Here is a 24,412-nt window from a genome sequence, read left to right as displayed (position 1 = left end):
AATACTGAATCATGCTATAAGGATTAGTTTTGTATATATATAAGGTCGCGAACGCACAGGCAGGCGGCTTGCTTGGCACCTAGAGGCTAGCGAATCACCTAGCGAGTAGCTTCGTAAAACGAACATTCTCGAACGTTCGCGACCAGCTCCATTTTTGAAGTCCGAAATCCACGCGGGCGAAGCTGCGAGCGGAAGCTAGTTCTAAATAATCATGGTAAAAAAAAAAATCGGATTCCAGTTTGAGGTAAGACTTACATTGTATTATTAGATGATTATGTATACCCATTACAATGAGCTCTTCAAATATGGCGGGGATGCAAAGCAACACCTTCTACTGTATTCTTTTCTTGGCTCATTGAGTATGATGTCGAAAAATGTGGGACCTATTATCTAGTTGAAAAGTTAACCAGTGTCCTCAATAACCTGTTCTTTTACTTAACCCATTTATAAGTCAACTTGTATACCAATAGGGGTGATTAAATATTGTCGGATTAGCCAATTAATGTTAGCAGAGTATATTTTTAACGCAAATCGACCTCATATAATGTAATATTATAATTTCGATTGTAAACCGGTCCAAAATAATCCCGGGTGTTTAGCCCTACCTTACTAAACTATTAAAACCTACCCAGACCCTGGGGGGAACATATAGAGTAAGTATTTGTTTTTACAATAAGATCGCAGTGCAACGCCACTCACAAATGAAACAATTTCAATATAATTTCCAGTTAACTACACTGTTACACAATACTTTCAGTAAACACAAACATCTCCTTGCCCTATTCACTCTCATTACCGTTCGTCGACAAAGGATCTACAATTTGTCTAGAATCGTTGGCTGTCCACAAGCGTTGCTGACCGTTTACCATCAGGTGACCTGTTTATAAACTTCAGAAATAAAATTTGCAATTAGAAAGTATAATATACAAGATAATAAAAATGTTACTAAATATACACAATAAAACACGAGAAACTTATGTGTATTTATACTATATTTAACTCTCTCTCTCTCTTTCTCATATAAAACGAAAGAGTGCGAGGCGTGCCATCGCCATGCACCTACAATTAGTTGTATAACAGACAATATTTATCACTGCGCACACACGTGTCGGTACGGCGACGCGGCACCTCGCACGTCGCGACTTGCGGCAAAACTATTTACAATAAAATATTCAACTACACCACTCTGTAATTTGTGGAATAATGTAAGCAAAATGATCACGTTATAAGCAAACAAATATTTGGAAAGAACGTAAATATTTGTCGATGAAGTTTGTGCAGCGTGCAGGCGCGGTTTGCATCGCTTCTCTCACACTGCAGATCAGCGGCGGTCGCGCGTGTACTATAATAATTGGTTTTAACGTATTTTGTACACGTACGATCACCATTTTCATACACTTGCCATGTTGTTAGTTCAAGATGTGTTTTTCTTGTATTGAACTGAGAATACAACTACGCAACTTGTATTAATATAAGGTGCGTTCGGGTAAGATCGGATCCGGGGTAAGATCTTATAACGAAAAAATACCACGAATCTATGGTTATTTTTTAGTTTAAGCTATGTAGGCGACTACGCTGTCTCTTTTTGCCCCACCTTATATACCACAGTTGATGGTACGACCAAGAACGGGTGCGCTATGTGCATTGAAACAAAAAGGTGGATTTCGCTCTTCTTAACATTTTTGAGACTTCTGTTTGATTTTGTGGACCTTATCATACTAACATTAGAAGCGTTATTAGAACGGAGTCCGAACTTACCCCGCGAAGGTCCAATCTTTTCTAAGAGTTTTAAATTTCTATACAGATATTATCATCTATTTTTAAGCTTACACAGAGAGAATTGGAATATGATTAAATTATCACATAAAGTAGCATTCATAATATCCAGTTTCATGTATAAAATGTTGGTATCGCTTAAATATTTTATGAGAAAAAAAATATTTTCGAGACTCCTAGCAACACACTTAAAAAACCGTTCGAAATAAGCCGAACGCACTCTACTTTTTTAAAACCATATAAAGTTTACAATCAAATCAATATACTTTACACGCGCATTGCCAATTTGCGTAATTTACCTTCCCATTCATATTTTACAATGAGACTCCAAAGTATGGAAAAAAAATTATTCCTGAACTGCACATCATTGTATTTTCAAACATAAAGAAGACCTAAGTAGGTACCTTACCTAAAAAGCGTAGAACAGTTTGTTTACTATGTCTGCAAGTTTAATTTGATTTATAAAATATTGAACATTGGCAACACGTGCAACATCTATATTTTATGCAGTACTTATTGTTGTAAAGGTATCAAAACGCAACGCCCATTTTAATATAAATCTATTAAGTTAGATAACAATTTGAAATGAAGGACAATTCGGAACAAGTGGCAGTTGGCGAGAGTCGACACCGATGGGAATGTTGTTAACGGGGCGAGTTGTGACGTCACGTTGAGCGCCGAGCACACACAGTCCGAGTCCCGAGTGTCGCGCGCCGCCCCGCGCCTCGCAGCCGACCAACAAGCTAGGGATGTGCCGCCGCGACGCGACACACTATTTACATCGCGCTGTTCCTGAAACACAAACACGCTGCACTTAGACCAGGATTCTGACAACAATTAGAACATAAAAACAAAACAAGTTTGCATTGCTGATTGCGACTAACACTTTAATAAATTTTTATGTACCTGGCTTTGTGTATGTGTGTGAGGCTCACCTGGGCATGGCGCACATCTCGCACGCGTCGCGTTGATTGTGGTTGTGGAAGGTGCACATCTGGCAGGTCCAGACGGCGCCGGCACCCCCCGCGCCGCCGAGCCCCGCCGCGGACTCCGGCTCGTGGTCTGCGGAGGCGCTCATCAGGTGGTCCAGCGTGGCCGCGGAGGGGTCGGAGCGCCAGGCATCCGCGGCGGCCGCGTCACGCGCAATCACCGCCGCTAGCAGTGGCTGCAGCGTATCGAGGCTCAGCGGCAGCGCCTCGTTGGTGGCCAGGTAAAACAGCACGTGCAGGTCGGAGACGGCTTCCAAGAACGACTCGCTTGCCTGCAGGTGGGTGTGCAGCGCCTTGAGAGTCTGTAGGTGGTGCTGCAGCGGGCGGTTGGCGGGCGGAAAGGCGGCGCGCGGGCTAAAGAGCGGTGCGGCGGAGGCGGCCGCCACGCCGCACGGTACGTCCACCAGCAGGTACGCGACGGGCACGCGTTTCGCAGACACTCCTACCTCGTTGCCATACACGTCGCGCTCCTGAAAATAAGTAACCTGCACGTTAATGCAATTATATTAATCATTACACATTATATTATTTGCTCGCCACTTCGTCCGCGTGAAAAATTTACCGAAATAAAGCCCCGCTATTCATTTACTCGGGATAAATGGTAGGTAGCCTATGTCCTCCAAAGGTTCTCAAATTAGATATTGTAACTGACTTCGGTCGACCAACACCTCAGTCCCTCCTGTGACCATGAAAGCTGCAAAGTCATCGAAACATCCGAGTAAACTTATAATATAAAAAAATTACCGTGATAAAAATAGATATGAAAAATCTTCAGAAAAGGACTAAAGCCCGATTAAAAAAGAGTTGCGAAACATCAATCTTATTCATCTCCATTAATGCAGCTTCTACACGAGAGTGAGTGAAACAAAAAATCCTTCATGGTTTTATATTCATTTCAAGTCATCAAATGAAGTGCCAATTTGGATACATTGGTTAAAAATTATGCATCTTAATTTTGCTTTTTTAGCTCAAACTAAAGTAATAGAAATTGTGCGTCACAATTTTTCGACATGGTTTATAAAACTGGTAAGTCGCATTATGTAGGTAATTTGTTTTGGAATATGATCAACCCAGCCGCGCGTCACAAGATGCGTAGTGATGACATCACACTGCACTCCCACCACCCGACGTCACATTAAAATATCTTAGGAGAGCCAGTCGTTTTAGATATTTGTACAGTTGATAGATCGCGATAACATATAACAGCATCGTTAATGTGAATAAATAATTGTTTTAATGTTTATAATTTAATAACCAAATAACTTAAATAAACGTAGATAAAAATATAAAGAGGTAAACCTGTAGGTTATAAAAACATTTATTTGTGTTGCGCCGTATTTCGTAAAGAGAAATGGTCTGGTAAAATATACTTTTTACGATTTGCTTACATTTAGTCAATTACCTAAGCCGATGAAGTACTTATAATAAAGCATGATTAGTTACAAATAAGTCCCACTGTGAGTGGTTTGTGTTAAATGTGGATGCGTCGGAGTCATCGACCGACACCCGACACTCGCCACTAACAGAATGAATATGTAAACATAAACAAAGCCAGCCGGTAGCGTCGCTCCGCATCGTGCACTCTCTATCTCCAGACACAGACCCCTCTGTGTTTGGGTTCTTTAACAAGTAAGAAGCGCCTACGGATGCGTCATGCCCATTGTCCGCGAATCTGTACAACACTGAATTTCATTGGGACTTTTACGAGGATGGTTTTTGAGACGATTTTTCAGAAACCCAATTTCTTTATCAATTTATGAATTAGGAAACGCAATTATGTACTATCGTCCTGAGCTCACTTAGGTCCTAAACGTAAAGTTTATGAGCTTATTTGGATGTGTGTTAGAAATAAATAAACTGATAAAATTTAAAATTCGAAATACATTTGGCACACGCATAGATTATGTTCCGAATTAACATATTATTATTATAAAGTTGCATTAAATGCTGTAGTTACAAGAAAACCTTTCTTAGGGGACTGTTCCACCATTTCCAAAGACGTTAAGATCGACATTCTTAGATTTAGAAAAAAAATACGGTCAGCCAGTAAATTGTAAAATTTATAAAAAACGTATTTGATGTCAATCGAGCATCATGTTGTTTAAAAGGATTTAAAAACTCTATGGGACCATCAGAGGTTTGAGTACTTTTAAGGTGAGAAATTAAAAAAAAAATCCCAATATTTTTTAAGAATTGCGACTACAATTCACATTCAAATAAAACTTTGCATCGGTTGAAGGTTGATTAATCTACAAAAAGAATAGAAACGTATTCAAGAACTGGAAAATGCACAAAAAGCTAATAATTGAAACAAATGCACCTGCGGAGTAAACTGCAATATCCTATGAGTAGGTTTATGAACATTCAATAAAACTCGTAAAATATGCTATTATTTCCTATTTGGCAGCAAAAACCTAAAGTCCGCACAATGCTTACCAACAAATTCGCATTTGCTTAAGAGTTGTCAGGTTCACCTGACGTTCTCTGCTGCCTGGAGAGGACGCCGCGCCGTGCGCCATTATTTTCTTTATTTCGGTAGTGCTATTAGAACGACAACTTTGCCTAAGTCAAGAATTGGTGCATTATTTTTAATCGTGGCGACTTCTCTTTCTCCCCTTTGACTGAACGCGTCGCTATGAACTCCCCGACAGACTGAACTAGCCGGAACATCGCACATTCTGAATGAACATAATCTATCATTTGGATTTTGTATTAAAGCCGCATTTACATACTGCCCGGCTAATTGATCCAAATGAATTGGAATTATCAGCTCGTTAATATTGTTCAAGTGATGTCAATAAAGTCCCCTCGTTTGTCAACAATGTCCATAATACATAATATATGCGTATGTTTGCAGGCAGTGTTCACAATACAGTATTCCCGCGTGTATGTTCGTATGACGTAAGCTCGCAGTAAGCGACAGTGCGTGGCGCGAGGGATGCGCGACGGTCACTGGTCAAACCGTCAGGTGGCAGCGCACTTGCAGCGAACACACGACGCCGCGGCGCTCCGCGGTTATGCAACGCAGCGGTGCGGCGGTCGACACGCCCGCCCGCGATCGATACCGTGCGTGGAGGGTCGAGGCCGCGAAGCGCCCGACACCGTGGCCGCCCGTCGCGCGCCGCCGACATATCAACACGAATCGCAATCGACTGCGAGTGCCGCTAGATAACCGGTCACTGTGATAAAACTTGCAACGGCGGCCGGCGGGAACGCACCGCGACTACTGCCCGCGCCAGTCTTTATCAACCTAATGTCACGTCGAACCGCGTGAAGTTGCTCACGGTGGAAGCGTACCCGACGCTCTAACTTCGCCGCGGCGACACTCCATATGTGATTTTGATGTGCAATGAAATATGAAAAGGTGTATTTTTAAAATAGATATTATAGCAAAACCGTTTTACTTCAATAAATATAAGTTTAGTAAAAATACCTTTCACTTAAAAAATTGACATTTAATCAGCCAGTGCTCTTTAGTGGTTTACCTATATGTAAAATCAATTTAGTATTCTGTTTATCAAGTATATAAATTAAAGATATTCCGATGAAAGTAAATAACGTTAGATTTTGTGTATGTATATGGAATGCACGAAGATACCTCGCAACAAAGTTACGTCGTCGGGATGTAATCTGTTGATTGAACGACGTGAAGCACCGCGCAGAAACCAGAAACAACATGGCGTGTGTACACAAAACGTAAAATGATGTGGCAGGCCACATCGATTCCGGGACACTAGACAATATAAGTGGAGGCACCCGAGGCCGGCGCTCCAGCGAACGCAAGCCTGGGAAAAATGTAATCGAACCGAGCAACGCGACACTTCGGTTCCGAGCGCTCGCCCTCCGCGGGACAAAGGTCCGGCCCGGCCCCATGCCGCGCACGCCCGCCGCGTGACCGCCTCGCCCAGCTTCGCCGGCCTGGCTGACCAGGTGAGTGCCGCCCGGCCCCTACCCGCATCCACTAACACGTCACTTTACTTATGCCCTCGATACTCGTCCTCAGATGGCGAACTCTCCGCTCGGCGACATCGAGGAGCTGACGCTGTGCTCGAGCTGCCGGCGCATGTTCGACGACGGAGACCATGCGCCCAAGCTGCTCGCGTGCAAGCACCACTTCTGCCTCGCGTGCGCGCGGACCGTGCTCGACGCCGGGCGCGACGTGTACTGCGCGCATTGCTGGAAGCGCACCGAGCTGCCCGACGGACGCGCCGAATCCCTGCCTACGCACGGGCCGGTGCTTGCGCTGACGCGTCGCCTCGCGCTGCCGCCGCCCGACGGCATAGTCGCGATGCCGCTGTCCCCTGAGGATGGCACGTGCGCTGCGCACGCGCTGCCGGCGCTGTGGTGCTGCGTGTGCTCGGTGCGAGCTTGCCGCGCTTGTCCTGCGCATTCGTCGCACTCGCACGCGCTGCGCCCCACGCACGAGGCGCGCGCACTGCTGGCTCGCGAAACGCGCGACCTCCGCACCGATCTGCAGCGACTCGCCGTGCGCCAACGCGACCTACTATTGCGCGCGCTTGACGCGGCCACCGTCCTGAAACTGCGGCTCGAAGGGGAGCTGGCGGCCGCTCCGACCGACTCGGCGACTGGAAGCGGCTCTAGCTCGCTGGCCGCCTGCGCTGCTGAGCGCGACCGCGTGCGCGCGCGACATGCCGAAGCGCTTGCGATGGCACGCCTCGACGATCTCGTCCGGTACGCGACGGTTCCTCTCGATTTTGAAATGATGCGGCGCGCGTTAGGAGGTGCAAGCACGGGCTTGCTATCGGTGGCGGCGGGTGTCGAGCGACGGGACCCGGTGTTGCTGCTGGGCAACTACTGTGCGGCGCAGATGTTCGCGAGGCAATGGGCGCGGCGCCGAGGACCCGAACCGGCGGGAGGCGAGGCGGAGGCACGCAGCGCGGCGGTGCCGGCGGGCGAGGCGGCGGCGGAGGCGGCAGGGGAGCCGGCGCCGGCGTCGGGTGCGGCATCGGTCGCGTCCATGACGTCGCCGCCGGTACGAGCTCCTGGAGGCTTCCCTTTGTTCTTCTTTGAATTGGAAATGAATGGCGCGCCATTCGGGCGCATCGTGATCGAGGTACGTGATGACGTGGCGCCGCGGATGGCGCGCAACTTCACCGTGCTCTCAACGGGTGAGCTCGGCGTCGGGTATCGCGGTTGCAGCGTGTTCCAGTGCTGGGAGAACGAAAGTGTCATCACGGGCGACTTCGAACTGAACAACGGCCGCGGCGGGCGAAGTGTGTTTGAGGAGAGCTTCTTCATGCCGGACGACACGCGCATGGTGGCGGTGCGCGGCTCGGTGGGCATGCGCCGCTCGCAAAAGCGGCACGATAACCTCGGCCTGGTCGGTTCGCAATTCCGCATCGTGCTGCGCGAGATGCGTGGCTTCACCGCCATCTTTGCGTTCGTGGTGGAAGGGCTCGAGCTCGTCGACCGGCTGAGCCGCACCGGCGACAGCGCCGGCAAACCACACAGTACCATCCTCATCTCAGACTGCGGAAAACTCAACTGAACGCAGAATCCCGCCTGTTACCCTTTGTTCCCGCATATCGGTTATCCTCTCATACCAACGATCTCTACAATTTCGTACCTATTTCGTATTTCTCGGACCAATGGTTTCCTCTTGTAAGCACCTCGGAACTATTTTTGTATGCATAGTATTTATTAAGCGTTTGGAAGTGTTTATGAAATTTTGAATATTGTCGGCTTGAGCTTCGGTGGCCGCCCTATGGTTCGCGGCCCGCGGCGAGCCGGGCCTACACTCGGTGCTGTTCGCGGAGTGTTATATTTTTGTTATAAGTGTGTGCGGCACGCGACGGCGGCGTGGTCGCGTCGCGTCCGTTAGTTGTAAGTATTGATAAATAAATGATTGTAACGTTCCGGTCGTATGTGTGTCACTATAGATGTTATATATTATAGAGTTTATATAAACGTATAGTTATGAAGTCGCAGCGCGGGCGCGGCCGCGGCGGAGGTGGCGACGGCGCCCGCACGCGACGCGCCACGCGGCGTACGGCGGAGCGCGAACTCGGCGGAACTCGGCAGAGTGTACGACACGAATTATATCGTGATATTGTCCGAGAGTTTACAAGACTGTGATGACGCGTAGGTAGCGGAGGCGAAGGCCGAGGCACGTCTCGGCGGTCAGTGCCTGCTTTCTTATCGTTTTATTATAGTATACGCTGTAGGTTAAACTCTACAGCCGCGGCGGGCGCGTACTGTTAACTTTATTTTTCTATGTACCAAAGGCGCGGCGCGTGTGGCGCCCTCTATAGAGATGTTGTAATTCGTGTTGACTATATTCATATTATACGGTAGCGGCGTTTGGTTTTGTCGATATATAGTTTATGTGCGTGGCGAGTGTTGTTAATGTGCGCGCGCTGGTCCGGGCCTCGGCGCCTCGGCCCAGTGCGCCTCGTGATAAATAAATATGTCTATGAACCAACTATACTTGTGTTTCATTCTGCTCATCCATTGCTCTCATATAAGTATCATTAGAAACACATCAAAATACTTTTCATTTGGTCAACAACACTCATAGAAAAACAGTAAAGATGTGAAATGACCGATTTTATCTTTTCTTGAACAGGTTATGTTACAACACAAATGAGATATTATCAGACTAATTTTCTTAAGCCTCATTGCTCTTAACATCAAGTGTTACGTACACTGGTGGTAAGACTCGTTTGCCACAACCGAGCTGGGAAGGTACCACTGCGATGGCATTTTCGGCCGCTAGTTCAAGCAACATTGCACCAGCATTGTCGTGTTGCGGTATGAATCTATACTATTATATAAAGCTGAAGAGTTTGTTTGTTTGTTTGTTTGTTTGTTTGAACGCGCTAATCTCAGGAACTACCAGTCCAAATTGAAAAAAATCTTTTTGCGTTGGATAGCCCTTTGTTCGTGGAGTGCTATAGGCTATATATCATCACGCTATACCCAATAGGAGCGGGGCAGTAATGGCTAATCTCAGGAACTACCGATCCAAACTGAAAAATTCTTTTTGTGTTGGATAGCCCTTTGTTCGTGGAGTGCTATAGGCTATATATCATCACGCTATGACCAATAGGAGCGGAGCAGTAATGACTAATCTCAGGAACTACCGGTTCGAACTGAAAAATTCTTTTTGTGTTGGATAGCTCTTTATTAGTGTAGTGCTATAGGCTATATATCATCACGCTATGACCAATAGGAGCGGAGCAGTAATGGCTAATCTCAGGAACTACCGGTTCTAACTGAAAAAAAATTTCTGTGTTGGATAGTTCTTTGTTCGTGGAGTACTATGGGGTATATATCATCACGCTATGACCAATAGGAGCGGAGCAGTAATGGCTAATCTCAGGAACTATCAGATCGAACTGAAAAAAATATTTTTGTGTTGGATAGCACTTTGTTCCTGGAGTGCTATAGGCTATATATCATCACGCTATGACTAATAGGAGCGGAGCAGTAATGGCTAATCTCAGGAACTACCGTGTTTGAACTGAAAAAATATATTTGTGTTGGATAGCCCTTTGTTCCTGGAGTGCTATAGGCTATATATCATCACGCTATGACCAATCGGAGCGGAGCAGTAATGAAACATGTTGCAAAAACGGGGAAAAATTATTAGTTTTGAGAGCTTCCGTTGCGTGCGCTGCGTAAACGATTAAAGTTATGCAACAATGATGTATGACGGGATTATTCCTCTTAAAAAGTTCTAAAAAATATATTATAAAACAAATGTAATTTTTTTTTTTTTGGTGTGGTATATTCTTTCAAAGCTCTGTTCACAATTTTTACACGAAAAAAGGTTTTATTCATATGTGACATAATTTTAAAAATCGTGTATGCGTGGGCACTGGTAGGAAACTTTACTAACGGCCGTTTTTCATAAACAATCCCAAAGTTAATCCACGATCTGATCCCGCGAATAAACCAATCGTAATAAGTCATTTGTAAGCATGTCACAAAAAAAATATCTTGTGATTTTTTAATTCATTTTCGTGATGTATTGAATATAGATTTAGACTGTATAGTTAAAATATTTTTAAGTTACTTTTTCTCGAAACAGTTCTCATAATTTTTTTATACGACATAACAAGCAAAAGTTCGCTGGAAGCAATGCGCGCGCGTGTTCGCCAAGTGGGCCCGATGCGTAGTATTTTGTATTTTAGGATTAAATTAAGCTATAAACATGTTTTATTTACAGATTACAATATTTTTATAACAACACATAGTCGCTTCATTTTTAGTAGTCGTGGTACGCAAGGGAGCGAGGCAAAAATTTCAGATTGTCTCGGCCACCCATGTATATTATAAGATATGTACTTTATACATGTATATTTTAAGAGTGGCACGTTGAAAATAAAGGAATTCTATTCGCGTATTGTAAAATATGTCAAAAGCTAGAGGGGTCGGACCAGCCTGAGTCCTGACATACAAGTAAGAGTCGAAGATCCTAGCCTTAACGATGTCAGTACAAGAAATTAGTTCCATATTTAAACGACAACATACGAGGTTTTTTAATTTCTTGGTCAGACTATAATAGCATTTAGTTGTTTAACATTAAAATGAGAGGTTATAAAATTGATTTTTAATTATAGATGTGGTAAAATCAGTGTCCTATATAAATACACAATGCCATAATGTCTTTCAACCGGAACACAACAGTGCACGCACATTGTACACTACTGCTTGGTCCTAACAGTGATAGCCGCTGGTGGGAGGACGCTTCTCGTCCGACCGGATAGCGGCCACCATACCCAAGGCGCTTACACCCGCCATAGTGGCACACTTATGTGTGTCGCGTTCCATGGTCAGCCTGGGTATATCCGGTTTTCTTAGGACCGGCACTGGCATGCCGGTCGGTGGGGGGGGGGGGGGGTGGCATTGACAGATGAGGTGCTGTTGGTGTCACCTACCTCTCGCCGGGCGACGTGCTAGTGCCCTGCCTTTTCTTATCTTTCAATTAACGATTGAAACGTTCAAAGAAATAACACTATACACTTTTTAAAGAACATAACTAAACAACTTATTAAATTCGAACAACATACACAAATTCTAAAAAAAGACTCACACTACTCACGTTTAAAGATTTAACCTCCTACTTTGAAAAGAATACCCTGGATTCCTTATTGGAATCCTAAAAATTTTAAGCACATCATGTGATACCAGGCCGACTGGGTCGGCCGTCTGGCGGGAGGAGATTGGCATCCACCTTCCGCTGGACGGCACGCCCATGGGCGTGCCACTATGTTGGAAGAATGCCCTTAAGATTTTAAACACTTTTATTAGTGACCCCTTTAGTTATTAAATGGCCGATTGGGCTGTCCGTCTGGTGAGGGGAGATTGGCGTCCACCCCTCGCCGGACGGCGTCCCAACGATGAGCCATTACACTTGAACTCAAAAGACATACACTTTAAAAACATTGCTCGCAGTGACACTAACAAAATTATTAAAAGAAAGCTAAACACTCATATCACTATTAGTGGTAAATAAACTTCCCAATTTATATTATTAAAAACTAAACTAATTAATTGATTAATAACAACCAGTAAAAACTCATAAAAACACTGCCCACACACCACTAATATACATCACAGATAGGTAATCCTTCTCCCATCCTAATTCCTTCCCCAATTCCCTTCCTTTTCCCCTCCTAAACTCCCTTGGCCCCCGCAGTCGTTAAGCCGGGAGGAACCAGTATACCGTTCGCAGGTTCCTCTCGGTGTTGACTGCGGGATCAGCCGTTAAAAAAAAAAAAACAGTGATAGCCGGTAACTACCTACCTACCTAAAAAACTACCTAAATTTAATGATCTTATTACCTACGTGACTGATTACTTCAACATCTAAATAAAAATAGACATAAATAGGTGTTATTCACTGATATTTACGGATTCTGACACGGATAGTGGAGAGTCGACACTTTTTTTTCATAAATTCAATTTTCAATTAGATTTTTTGCCTTTTTGGGTACCGTCTCTTGCGATCTAAACGACGTGACGAATTTTTATATTAATTTAAATTTTAAGCTGTAGCATATAGTTACTTGTTAATAAAACATAAACTTATTTTAAACGACAGTTGACACTGATCATTGTGGCTTACCTTGAAGACTGTAAACGGCAAGTACTTCATAGGAATTAATAGAGTTCAGCCCGTGCGCATTGTTACCAGCACATAGTAACGGAGGCCGGAGCTTAAACTGGCGTGTTGGCGGTCACATGATGTAGTAGGACCGACACCTGGTACCCTCCAGGTGGACGCGGTGTGCGCTGCCACTTACCTTGTAGTAGACGTCGGGCACGTACTGCGTGGGCGAGGAGTCGCGGATGTAGCCGAGCTCGGGCGCGTCGCGCGTGGGCAGCAGCACGTTGTCTCGCACCAGCGCCTGGCACTGCCCCGACACCTGGTACCCTCCAGGTGGACGCGGTGAGCGCTGCCACTTACCTTGTAGTAGACGTCGGGCACGTACTGCGTGGGCGAGGAGTCGCGGATGTAGCCGAGCTCGGGCGCGTCGCGCGTGGGCAGCAGCACGTTGTCTCGCACCAGCGCCTGGCACTGCCCCGACACCTGGTACCCTCCAGGTGGACGCGGTGAGCGCTGCCACTTACCTTGTAGTAGACGTCGGGCACGTACTGCGTGGGCGAGGAGTCGCGGATGTAGCCGAGCTCGGGCGCGTCGCGCGTGGGCAGCAGCACGTTGTCTCGCACCAGCGCCTGGCACTGCCCCGACACCTGGTACCCTCCAGGTGGACGCGGTGAGCGCTGCCACTTACCTTGTAGTAGACGTCGGGCACGTACTGCGTGGGCGAGGAGTCGCGGATGTAGCCGAGCTCGGGCGCGTCGCGCGTGGGCAGCAGCACGTTGTCTCGCACCAGCGCCTGGCACTGCCCCGACACCTGGTACCCTCCAGGTGGACGCGGTGAGCGCTGCCACTTACCTTGTAGTAGACGTCGGGCACGTACTGCGTGGGCGAGGAGTCGCGGATGTAGCCGAGCTCGGGCGCGTCGCGCGTGGGCAGCAGCACGTTGTCTCGCACCAGCGCCTGGCACTGCCCCGACACCTGGTACCCTCCAGGTGGACGCGGTGAGCGCTGCCACTTACCTTGTAGTAGACGTCGGGCACGTACTGCGTGGGCGAGGAGTCGCGGATGTAGCCGAGCTCGGGCGCGTCGCGCGTGGGCAGCAGCACGTTGTCTCGCACCAGCGCCTGGCACTGCCCCGACACCTGGTACCCTCCAGGTGGACGCGGTGAGCGCTGCCACTTACCTTGTAGTAGACGTCGGGCACGTACTGCGTGGGCGAGGAGTCGCGGATGTAGCCGAGCTCGGGCGCGTCGCGCGTGGGCAGCAGCACGTTGTCTCGCACCAGCGCCTGGCACTGCCCCGACACCTGGTACCCTCCAGGTGGACGCGGTGAGCGCTGCCACTTACCTTGTAGTAGACGTCGGGCACGTACTGCGTGGGCGAGGAGTCGCGGATGTAGCCGAGCTCGGGCGCGTCGCGCGTGGGCAGCAGCACGTTGTCTCGCACCAGCGCCTGGCACTGCCCCGACACCTGGTACCCTCCAGGTGGACGCGGTGAGCGCTGCCACTTACCTTGTAGTAGACGTCGGGCACGTACTGCGTGGGCGAGGAGTCGCGGATGTAGCCGAGCTCGGGCGCGTCGCGCGTGGGCAGCAGCACGTTGTCTCGCACCAGCGCCTGGCACTGCCCCGACACCTGGTACCCTCCAGGTGGACGCGGTGAGCGCTGCCACTTACCTTGTAGTAGACGTCGGGCACGTACTGCGTGGGCGAGGAGTCGCGGATGTAGCCGAGCTCGGGCGCGTCGCGCGTGGGCAGCAGCACGTTGTCTCGCACCAGCGCCTGGCACTGCCCCGACACCTGGTACCCTCCAGGTGGACGCGGTGAGCGCTGCCACTTACCTTGTAGTAGACGTCGGGCACGTACTGCGTGGGCGAGGAGTCGCGGATCGTAGCCGAGCTCGGGCGCGTCGCGCGTGGGCAGCAGCACGTTGTCTCGCACCAGCGCCTGGCACTGCCCCGACACCTGGTACCCTCCAGGTGGACGCGGTGAGCGCTGCCACTTACCTTGTAGTAGACGTCGGGCACGTACTGCGTGGGCGAGGAGTCGCGGATGTAGCCGAGCTCGGGCGCGTCGCGCGTGGGCAGCAGCACGTTGTCTCGCACCAGCGCCTGGCATTGCCCCGACACCTGGTACCCTTCCAGGTGGACGCGGTGTTCGCTGTCGCCTGTATACAACAAGGTGTTTATTGTTTAAGAGATATTGTATATTATGTATATAATTATTATTATAATAATAATTAACATATTGTAATAGTCCATAATAATATATTTTTTATGCTAAAAGGGTTCGCATTTGACTGCTAAAATTTAATGATTTCAAGGGCAAAAAACAAACAGTCCTAATAGGAGTTTGAATTTTATTCTGTTAGAAATACAAATATTGGGTCTGCAGCTTTAAACTTATTTTTTTAATCGTTAAATCATAATGTTACATACTTATATGACTAAAAACTTAATAACCTGTGACGCAGACGGTGACAAATTTAGATCCGAAGTATCCCGAGGAAGCGTGCCGGCACGCGTTGGGATGCTCGTTCTGATAGTTTCCGGCCATGATGCACTCCTGCGCAGTGAGGAAGTGCGTGTCAACGCCGCGGATATGCTGCACCGTGCCGCCCTGTAGGTCACGCGGCAATAAGTCCGTGAACAGCCACCCCACGGGCTGCAGCCCAAGCCGGCGGGCCAGTTCGTCCAGCAGAGGCGCGCGGGCGTCGTGCTGCAGTGCGATTGTGTCGCGCGACGACGTCTGCGGCGGCTCGTAGATGGCGCACACGCGGGCGCGGATACCTGCACCGCCCCACACACACATCATATTATTACTTTTTTTTATTTTATTTTAGACACACACAGAATACTATCAAAACCTATAATGTATGAACATAGCTAGGGTTAGTACTTTACATTATACACACTATCGACAAACTCACTTATTTAATAGTTTTTGTTTATTATATGTATAATATGTAGATACCTAAAGGCACATCGGGATGTCTCTCGTAGTACCCGTAGAGGAAGCCGATGCGCTGGTGTCCCGTGGCGCGCCAGTAGGCGAGGAAGCGCTCGACGAGCGCGGGGTGGTCGAACAGCACGTTGTCCACGTGGCGGTAGGGCTGGCGGTTGAGCGTCACGGCGCCGGGCTGGCACGCCGAGCAGATGCCGCGCGGCCACGGCGGGTGCTCCGTGCAGCCTGCAGGAGGTACACGCACGATTAACTCAATTATTACTGAGTTATGACCAATTATGTCTACATGATGTTTCAATGGAAGTCATTAAAAGAAAAATATTTTTACTCAATAACCGATAATCAGTTTCCGTGGGAAGTAAATAAGTAATAATTAGATTTTTATCTGTGTAAGCTACACATTTATCTTTGCATACAATATTTATTTAAATCTCAGATAATTCATTAAGTTTGCAAATTCATTTCATTGCAAACTTAGATATATTTAGAAACTTATATGAATATTGTGATTATTTCATTGAGGATGATTGTATAAAGCTATTGTATTTAATTATTACCAGGTTTGATTTTGCATGAGAGTTCATCTAGTGAGATAAAGTTCTTAGAAGTGATCTTGCGTAGATAGGCGTGAAAGGACATGTGCTTGATGTTGTGTTCCTTCAGGTAGCCCTCATCCCACGGCTCCAGCGGGGAGCAGTGCACACAGCAGCCCTTAGAGTTGTGTCTGCATCTGTTCATAACAATTATTACTGGCACATATTTGTAGGGTTATACTCAAACCACCTTATTCATAGACATTATTTATCTAAGGATGAAGCATTGCTGTGATAACAAGTCAGCAATGCTCCGTCCTTAGATAAATAATGTCTATGAATAAGGGGAAAAGTCTGTACTTTTGGCTGTGATTTATAATTTGACTTACAAAGGTTAATACAAAGACTACCTATTTAAATAATAACAAAACTTTGAGGTATTGTATTTTACGAATATTTTTGTGGTAATAACCACACCAAAATCCATCAAGTAAAATATATATTTATTCAATGTGTTTCTTACAATTTCTCATCTCTCTGTCTCTGTATACTGCCAGATGTCTTGTACAGTTCTAGGTCTATGTCATCCTCCACGCAAGTGGCCGAGCGCTGTCCTGTTGCTGGAATGGCCTTGTCCTGTGAGCTGGAGGGACCTGCCTCTGGCTTTGCCGGTTCGCCAAATGGTTTATTGGCCTGCCAAATTAACACATACATGTCACATATTGGAATCCAATTGGCTATTGTTTGTCTCTTATTTGAAAGGAAAGATCGAAAATAAATGGATGTTAGGATAAGTTACAAAAAATTACATCTTCTAAAATTTTCACAGGCAATGCTAATTACAAAGGTAAATAAGCTTTTGATTTCATTAAGCTTTGCAATAGACTACTAATAAAATATTTGCAACCAATTCCCCCCTAATGAAATATAAGTTATGGTTTTAACTGTATTAAATAATGCAATACCAATATACTTCAAAATTTCACCATGAAATTTCAAGAGAAGTATGCCAGAATCATGCAAAGTGGTAATCTATACTCTCTTTTTATCTATTGGATAGAGGTGTGATACTATATACATATGTATGTATGTATCTGGCATAAATGACTTTATTCATGTAGATTAAATGCAGTCATTTTAATATTGTTTTTCTGTAAAGGTATTACGTGTATAAATGGACATATTATAGGAAACTATATTATGATGTACCTCTGCGCTTGTGGAGGGCTGGTCAAACAGCACGGCTCCATTGATGGGGTTCAGGTAGAGCATGTCGCCGTGCTGCAGGCCGTAATCGCGCAGCCGCTGCGATTTGCTCGACGGGATCTCCTCCTTGCGTTGGCGGTCCTTGTGCAGTGTGAACGCGAACGAGCTCAGCCCCAGCGCCTCGTATATTCGCTCGAACAGCTGTGCCGTCACGTCCGAGTCGAGCATGTCCACGCGCGCCGTGCCCTCCGGCGACTGTACGCGCACCGTCTGCACACAAGCACCGCCACCCGTCAAAACAATACTCATAACCTTCTTAAACGTCAACTCATTCTCCTTAGTGCTGATGGCCCATCATCACTTCGAATAACATGGGGCGCAGACGAGCCGTGCTCGCTGTTCAACATACCAAAACAATGAAAATATTTAAAATTTCAAAGAGTTGTCAAGTAAATCAACTGGAAAGTTAAAGCACTAATGAATTTGTACAGTTGGCAAATTTTGCAGAAAGAAACAAATAAGACTTAGTGTTGTTTATGAGATACTGTATTACCATTTTCTTTGACCCGGACATTTTTATATCAAAATAAATCTGCAAAACACCAACAATGCACTGACATAACAATTTTGACAATTTTAGTGTTTCACTACCCTGGGGACGTTAGGCTAGTGATTCATGTCACACGGCATCTCGTGTCTTTTTTTAAATACTTATATACAATATAGGACTATTTAACTTTAATGCTGTAAATACAAACTAGCACAAATTGTAATGGAACGTGAAGATGACATGACATTTTAAAAACTCGGATACGCGTACAATAAATGTTTGCCACCTTTCATAGGCAAATGTTTATAGTCATGTTTCAGAACTGATAACAGTTGTCATCTAAGCTGTCAAGTGCATTTTTGTCAAGTCAGTCATCAAAAAATAGAAACAAAATAGTTATGTACAATTTATAATATTTTTATTCCTTATTATTCATCATAAAAATTAAACGAGGGCACTTTAGAGAAATTTTCGTTTTTATCTATAGCGTGCCGATAGCAATAATTTTACCGTCAATATTTACGCGGGCATAATATATAAATCTCAAAACTACCCCCAGAAAAACAAATCAATTCGCGACGGAGCGGTGAACTATTAAATATTTTATGAAGAGGATGAGTTTAGCAGTGGCGCTAGGAAGCGGTATAGAGTGTAAGATATGAATGTGTCTGTGTATTGGGGAAATTATGTTGTGTGTACAAAAATAGCCCCGAATTCGAAATATAGTTAGTCGGCTAGGTGGAGAGGCGACTGACGTGCGTGCAGGTATCCGCGCTGCACCGCTGCATTACGCGATTCCGCGAACGTGAACCGTGTACTGTGACCTATAAACCGTGAATGAAAATCTTTACAAATGTATGTATTTTGCAACTTAACAGCACAGTTGTTTTCGAGCCATTGGTTTGCAAATAGCCCGGCCTCTATAACACCTATATAAAATCTACATTTGAAATAATCATTGTGATAGTTAGTGGATTGTTGGGCTTGTTCTTTGAGATATTGATAATTTCAGACTAGTTATAAAAATGCATCAGTTTGCCCTGCCAGGATCTGTTTATATTAAGTACTTCGACATGTATACTCGTATTGAAAGGTTCAGTGTGTTGGCAAATAGTTTATATTTATATTGAGTGAAAGAAAATGTCAGATAGGTGGAATGTTTGTGTAGCAATAAAATAATATTACTGTTTCATCTTACTTTTTTTATACAAACTACAGAGAAATAGGTTTCAAGGGCTCAAGAGATATAAAATTACTACTTGCAGGATAACCAACTTAACTGTAACACAAAACCTCATAAAAGAATGTTATTGAGTACATTGCAATTTAGATGGTACATGAAATTTATCAATAATATTTTTTCCACATTGAAATCATTAAAATGTCACTGTAATAGGTGTTGTAGTTATAATCAATTAGCAAAATACATTGTTGCATTACTAAAAAAAAATTGATTTAATAAAAAATATATATATATATATAAATTTGAATAATAATGAATACATTTCAGTAGAGGGTTGAAGCAAGCTCAGCAGCATGGCATCAGAGCAGGGCACCACCGTGCAGCTGTACATATATGACCTCACACATGGATTTGCTTCATTGTTGGCCCCAGCTATTATTGGTAAGTGTAGACATTATGCATAACCAGGAATCTCTTATACAATAACAAATAATCCCGTAGGTCTTAACTCAGGTCTAGGGTCAAGACAGCTTTGACAATTGTGATCAGTGTAAAATAGGTAACCATGATGCTAATGTACAATTGCAATTAGTAATTTTTCAATAGTAAAAATGCTTATAACTTTGGTGTATAATATGGATTGAGAACAATAACTCTTCTCAAACAGATAGGGGATAACCTGATGGAATTCAACATTGCGTGAATAAACATTGCGTTAGCATAAAGACCTGATGATGATAACTGACAAAAAAATATAAGTAAAGATTATAAACAGGATATTGTGTATATATATAGTACTCTATTTGTACATTTGAACTATATTTTGTATAATTCTGTGTCCATGAAATTTAGAACCAATGCTCATATAATTTGTTTACTCTTAGAGATTGGTGTAAAGATGGTCATTGACCAGGTACAATCTTATTAATATGTAGTAGAAGATAAACAGTACCTATTGTATAATGTAAAATAAAACATGCAAAATTGTTTTAAACAATAAAAATAATTTTCTGCCATATGTAGGAGATATTGTTGTTTACGTCTTACACCAAGTCTGAAAATATGTGTTGTGAGTGATTACCACAGTGGAATAGACAAATATACCATTCATTGTTTTGTTACTACAGCGGTGTGTATTAACCTCAAAGAAGAGAACTGTGCAAGGCACATAGTTCCCAATTATTGTTTTATGACTCAGAGTGGAGTAAGTTATTGTCTGCTATAAAGATCTCACTCGGAGAAACAATGAAAATGGCGACGTGCCTTCAAATCCTAAAATAATGTAAAACCCTCACTCGCAGAACAGATCTCACGGTCGGCTGACACGCCGAGCCGCGGCCCGCGACCCAGTTCCGCCAGCGCAGAGTTCGCCATCGAGTGCGTTTCAAGGACTTGTTGTCGTGGTCCACTTTACCTCTCTATACATAGATTCGCTACCTGTCACCTTGTGCCTCTTTGTGCGATCGTTTTTAACGCAAAATCTTTCTGTATGACTTCATTCGTAAATATTATGTATGAGTACTGGAAACGTTCTGCGCTCGAATCACACATCACGTTATCAACGCGCACAACCTTATGTGGACTTGGTCCTCACAACATTACACGTAGTCATGCAATATAGGTACTGTTAGTTTATTACAATTTACGAGGTCACAAAGATTCCCAAACTTGGGAATTAGCAGCTGTATTATATCCGTATATCTGTTTCAATGCGCTTGGGTTGATATGACTTTGAAATAAAATTATTTCCTTGGGTCACATTTTATATGATGCTGTACACCCTATTTTTCCACGATAAATGAGATTTCCAGCACTAAAACAATTTTTCAATTGGAACCTATAACTCCTGAGATTAGCGCGTTCAAACAAACTCTTCAGCTATCTACAATAGAGTAGATAATTATTGTTCGTATGTATTGTGTGTAAGCGTGGTGTGCGTTATTGCAGGGCGGCACGTGGAGGGCGTGTGGCACACGGCGATAGTCGCCTACGACCGCGAGTTCTTCTATGGCGGCGGCGGCATCACCAGCTGTGCGCCGGTCAGTCGTTGTGTTTACATTTAATCCTAGCATGCTTAAACCAACTCAGCATACCTGGCAGCAATGGCGTCCAAGACGAGAGCCCGACATTTAAATTTCTTTTGTTTATTTGAGTAATTGAACCCGGTGCGTGTACTTATTGCCATGCTATAGTTATGGCGCTGCTCATACTTACAAGTGCACTTACCTCTGCATTCATAACTACTTGCGCCAAAAAGGCAGTTTTAGTTTTGCTCATAGAGAACAAGTTAGTACATTTTTAAAACTACTGTTTAATTCGCCTCTCTATCCACATAAAGGTCGTGAAATAAATGTCTTACAAAAATGATGTCTAAAACGTTCCACTACTAGTATTGTACATGTATGGGTGGGTAATGGGTATTACACGAAGTTGTTTTTACTTTTGTATGCCATCAACGGTGATATAAACAAATCAATCCCTAAGTTTATAATTTCCGCAGTAGTAAATTCTGGAATGCGTGTACCCCTGCACGTGGCGCGACATAACAACAGTACTAAAAGTTTCCATCATAACGTCCAGTTTCCGCGTACTCGCGCCGAGATTTTAAACATTAACGCGTTGTTTTTGACGCGAATTAATGAACATTCATTCATATACTCATTTGTGGTTATTTATAAATTATTTTTGTAGCTATTTTTGTCAAAACAGCTGTTTTACTGACAATGAAATTTTGGATGTACAAGTTCTTTTGTGGTGTTATTGGGAAGCGCTTTTTTTAGCTGAATCCTGTCGCGGGCACGAGACTATATTATGCCAGATGATATTATATATAGCAGTTATACTTAAGCTGTCCTCGCCGAGTTACCAACTCAAAAAAGGGTTGACCACGTCTGATCTAAAATGTAGTTCAAGCAAAATGTTCCCCTCGGAGCCGCGTAGCATGCCTCTACAGTATACGCCCTTGAAACGATTGTTCTTTTTCACATGTTACTACACTATATTTACACTTATGCGATGATAGATTCCTAAGACAATTTTACATACATATGGCATATTGTTATCACTTCGACTTGTAGTCTTCTCGTATCCGCGTTACATCCGCGATGTTGCGCTAATCCCGCACGTGTGTTGGCATCTCACGTACTACACTCTTCATTGCACGACCGGACAGTTATTTGTTTTCTCATTAATTCTGCTTGTAATGTAGGAAATAGGAATGTACACACCTGAATAAAGCAAACTCTTATGATCACCATACGTTCCCAAACGTTTCTGTTCGGATTACATATCAGAATTATATTCTTGTTACTTTTATTTTGGCCCAATATTTATACAATGATGCTTAGGATAAGGATCGAATCCGCCATTTTTTTTGACAAGCGGTTAACTTTCCTCTGCCATGGAAATTTTCAAATGTTGCTGTTGCTGGTCAAACTTGGCCTGTAGAGAACAACGAGGATATTTTAGAACACACATGTGGCTGGGTGAGCAGGGATACCGAACAACATGTTAGTGAAAACTACAGTACAGACTACGATTTGTTTATTTTACCATCAAGCAGTATGCCAACCCTGATGTATTCGAATTTAAAGAACGAGTAGGAAGTGAACCAAACCGAAGTACGCCACCAGTGCCACCTATGTAACAAATTAGATTATATAATTATTCATTTTCCCGATGGAAGTAAATTACCGTGATAAAAAGTAGGCTATGTGATAATCCAGGATGATCCATCTATCCGTATGCCAAACTTCAACCAAATCCCTTCTGGTGTTCCTGTGTTTACTTCTTATAAATATCCAAACTTCTTTATAAATTTTTGAATTTATAATATCAGTAAGTAAGATAAGATCATAATATTAGTCAGATGTCTTAGACCCAGGGTGCTTTTCAAACTTTACGCTAATATTCCTTCTGTTTAAAATCAGCTACTATCAGGCGAGCGGCTCGTTCCTGTCACTATTCACACATGAGAAGGTGTTCGTTCATGCTTTAGGAGCCATTGTTTAGTGTCATTATTCATTACGCGCACTACACATGTCGGGAATATCTCTGTAGCTCGTAAATTAGTTGTCATATGCGGGCATATCACGAGAAATTATAATTGATGAGTAATATACAACTTCGACGCAGCACGTTGGCAGCGAGGGCGCGGCGTCAGCCAAACAGACTAATGTTATTGCGACTCTAAACGGTTTTAGTACTACGTGTTACATCTCCAGGAATTTGCTCGTCGTCTGTTGTGACAATATGTCATCCTTACCGGCTGTCAGGCCCGTGGTGCATTCAACGCGGCGTACGATCGTACATACCATATCGACGACATGCTATTTCGAAAACGCTTTTGAGTTTCCAGCACCATTCAACAAGACGCCTTACTGTAGGTACGCAATGAGTATAATTCGGTTTTCGAATTCCATAAGTCAGTCAACACTTTGCGTATTTTCGACCAGCGGTTTGTAGTCCACTCGACGTTGCATTTTTCAGTCAACGTCATCATGCTTAATGATATGAACGTCCGTCGTCAGCTTCATAACAACATTGGTGGATGAAGCAAACTCCGGGACCGCTGCACTGGTTAGGACGTGATTTAGCCGTCGCTTTGGCCAAATCCAGAACCGAACATCCACTCAACTTTGGCGGCACAATCCACAGGAATGGCATGCCAACAACATACCGGTGATGTGTGGTCGGTTACAAAGTTTACAATTAACGCGCTAAAAGTAGCCGAAGTATTTGAGATACTCTTAAAATATGAGATTTATTCGTCTCGGCAAGTGCTCGCTGAGAGGAAATGCATTTCGGCACACCAGCAGCGCTATGTAGTAGGCATGTACCGAGAGACACTTATCGCCACTAAACTGAACAAACGGCGTGCATTACCGCGGCCACGTAAACACGTCCGCACGTCGCGACGCGCGTGACGCACGCACTGCCGGCACTTTGTTTACGTGTAGGTAACATTTAATATAATTTAATTCCGTAATACTTTGACAACGGTGTAGGAGAAAAATGCGTGAAGAGGAATGTTGAATACGTGAGAAACGGGCCATGGCGCGCGTTTATATCTGGAGAACGCGTGGGCCAGCGCGCGCCCGCACGCGCCCGCACAACAGAGCTAACGGTGCATCCCCATAGATA

At 44.6% G+C, this 24,412-nt stretch overlaps 3 protein-coding genes across 10 annotated transcripts in view; 2 read left to right on the top strand and 1 right to left on the bottom strand.

Annotated features, from left to right (window-relative positions):
• Positions 1-2,319: 2,319 nt before the first annotated feature.
• On the bottom strand, positions 2,320-18,346 carry LOC115451456 (nuclear protein localization protein 4 homolog). Its single transcript, XM_030179791.2, has 9 exons — positions 18,091-18,346; positions 17,541-17,807; positions 16,855-17,024; positions 16,356-16,528; positions 15,808-16,023; positions 15,297-15,623; positions 14,841-15,001; positions 2,712-3,235; positions 2,320-2,568 (listed from the first exon to the last, which is right to left on the bottom strand). The coding sequence occupies exons 1-9, from the start codon at positions 18,109-18,111 to the stop codon at positions 2,553-2,555; spliced, it is 1,875 nt and encodes a 624-aa protein (XP_030035651.1). The 5' UTR covers positions 18,112-18,346; the 3' UTR covers positions 2,320-2,552.
• Positions 5,708-9,210, top strand: LOC115451457. Its single transcript, XM_030179794.2, has 2 exons — positions 5,708-6,695; positions 6,769-9,210. Exon 2 carries the CDS (start codon positions 6,769-6,771, stop codon positions 8,272-8,274), a length of 1,506 nt encoding a protein of 501 aa, XP_030035654.1. The 5' UTR covers positions 5,708-6,695; the 3' UTR covers positions 8,275-9,210.
• Positions 18,347-18,463: 117 nt separating the features above from the next.
• Positions 18,464-24,412, top strand: part of LOC115449982 — a 40,258-nt gene continuing 34,309 nt past the window's right edge. For 3 of the 8 annotated variants that reach the window (XM_037437942.1, XM_037437934.1, XM_037437941.1), the window contains exons 1-3: positions 18,490-18,942; positions 19,598-19,711; positions 21,218-21,309. In XM_037437942.1, the coding sequence (XP_037293839.1) occupies positions 19,624-19,711; positions 21,218-21,309 (180 nt within the window). In that variant the 5' untranslated portion in view covers positions 18,490-18,942; positions 19,598-19,623. The other 5 variants (XM_037437938.1, XM_037437937.1, XM_037437935.1 and 2 more) reach the window with 5 other exon arrangements.

This window comes from Manduca sexta, chromosome 12 (assembly GCF_014839805.1).
Source record: "Manduca sexta isolate Smith_Timp_Sample1 chromosome 12, JHU_Msex_v1.0, whole genome shotgun sequence".
NCBI lineage: Eukaryota > Metazoa > Arthropoda > Insecta > Lepidoptera > Sphingidae > Manduca > Manduca sexta.
Note: the sequence above shows the minus strand (reverse complement) of the source record. Positions and strands in the feature narration are given on the sequence as shown.

Coding starts and splice junctions, on each gene's coding strand:
- LOC115451457 (XM_030179794.2), top strand. CDS start 6,769: ATGGCGAACTCTCCGCTCGGCGACATCGAGGAGCTGACGCTGTGCTCG.
- LOC115451456 (XM_030179791.2), bottom strand. CDS start 18,111: ATGTCCGGGTCAAAGAAAATG. Junction 17,808..18,090: donor TGTCCGGGTCAAAGAAAATG/GTAATACAGTAT, acceptor GCTTGTGTGCAG/ACGGTGCGCGTACAGTCGCC. Junction 3,236..14,840: donor TGCCCGACGTCTACTACAAG/GTAAGTGGCAGC, acceptor ACTTATTTTCAG/GAGCGCGACGTGTATGGCAA.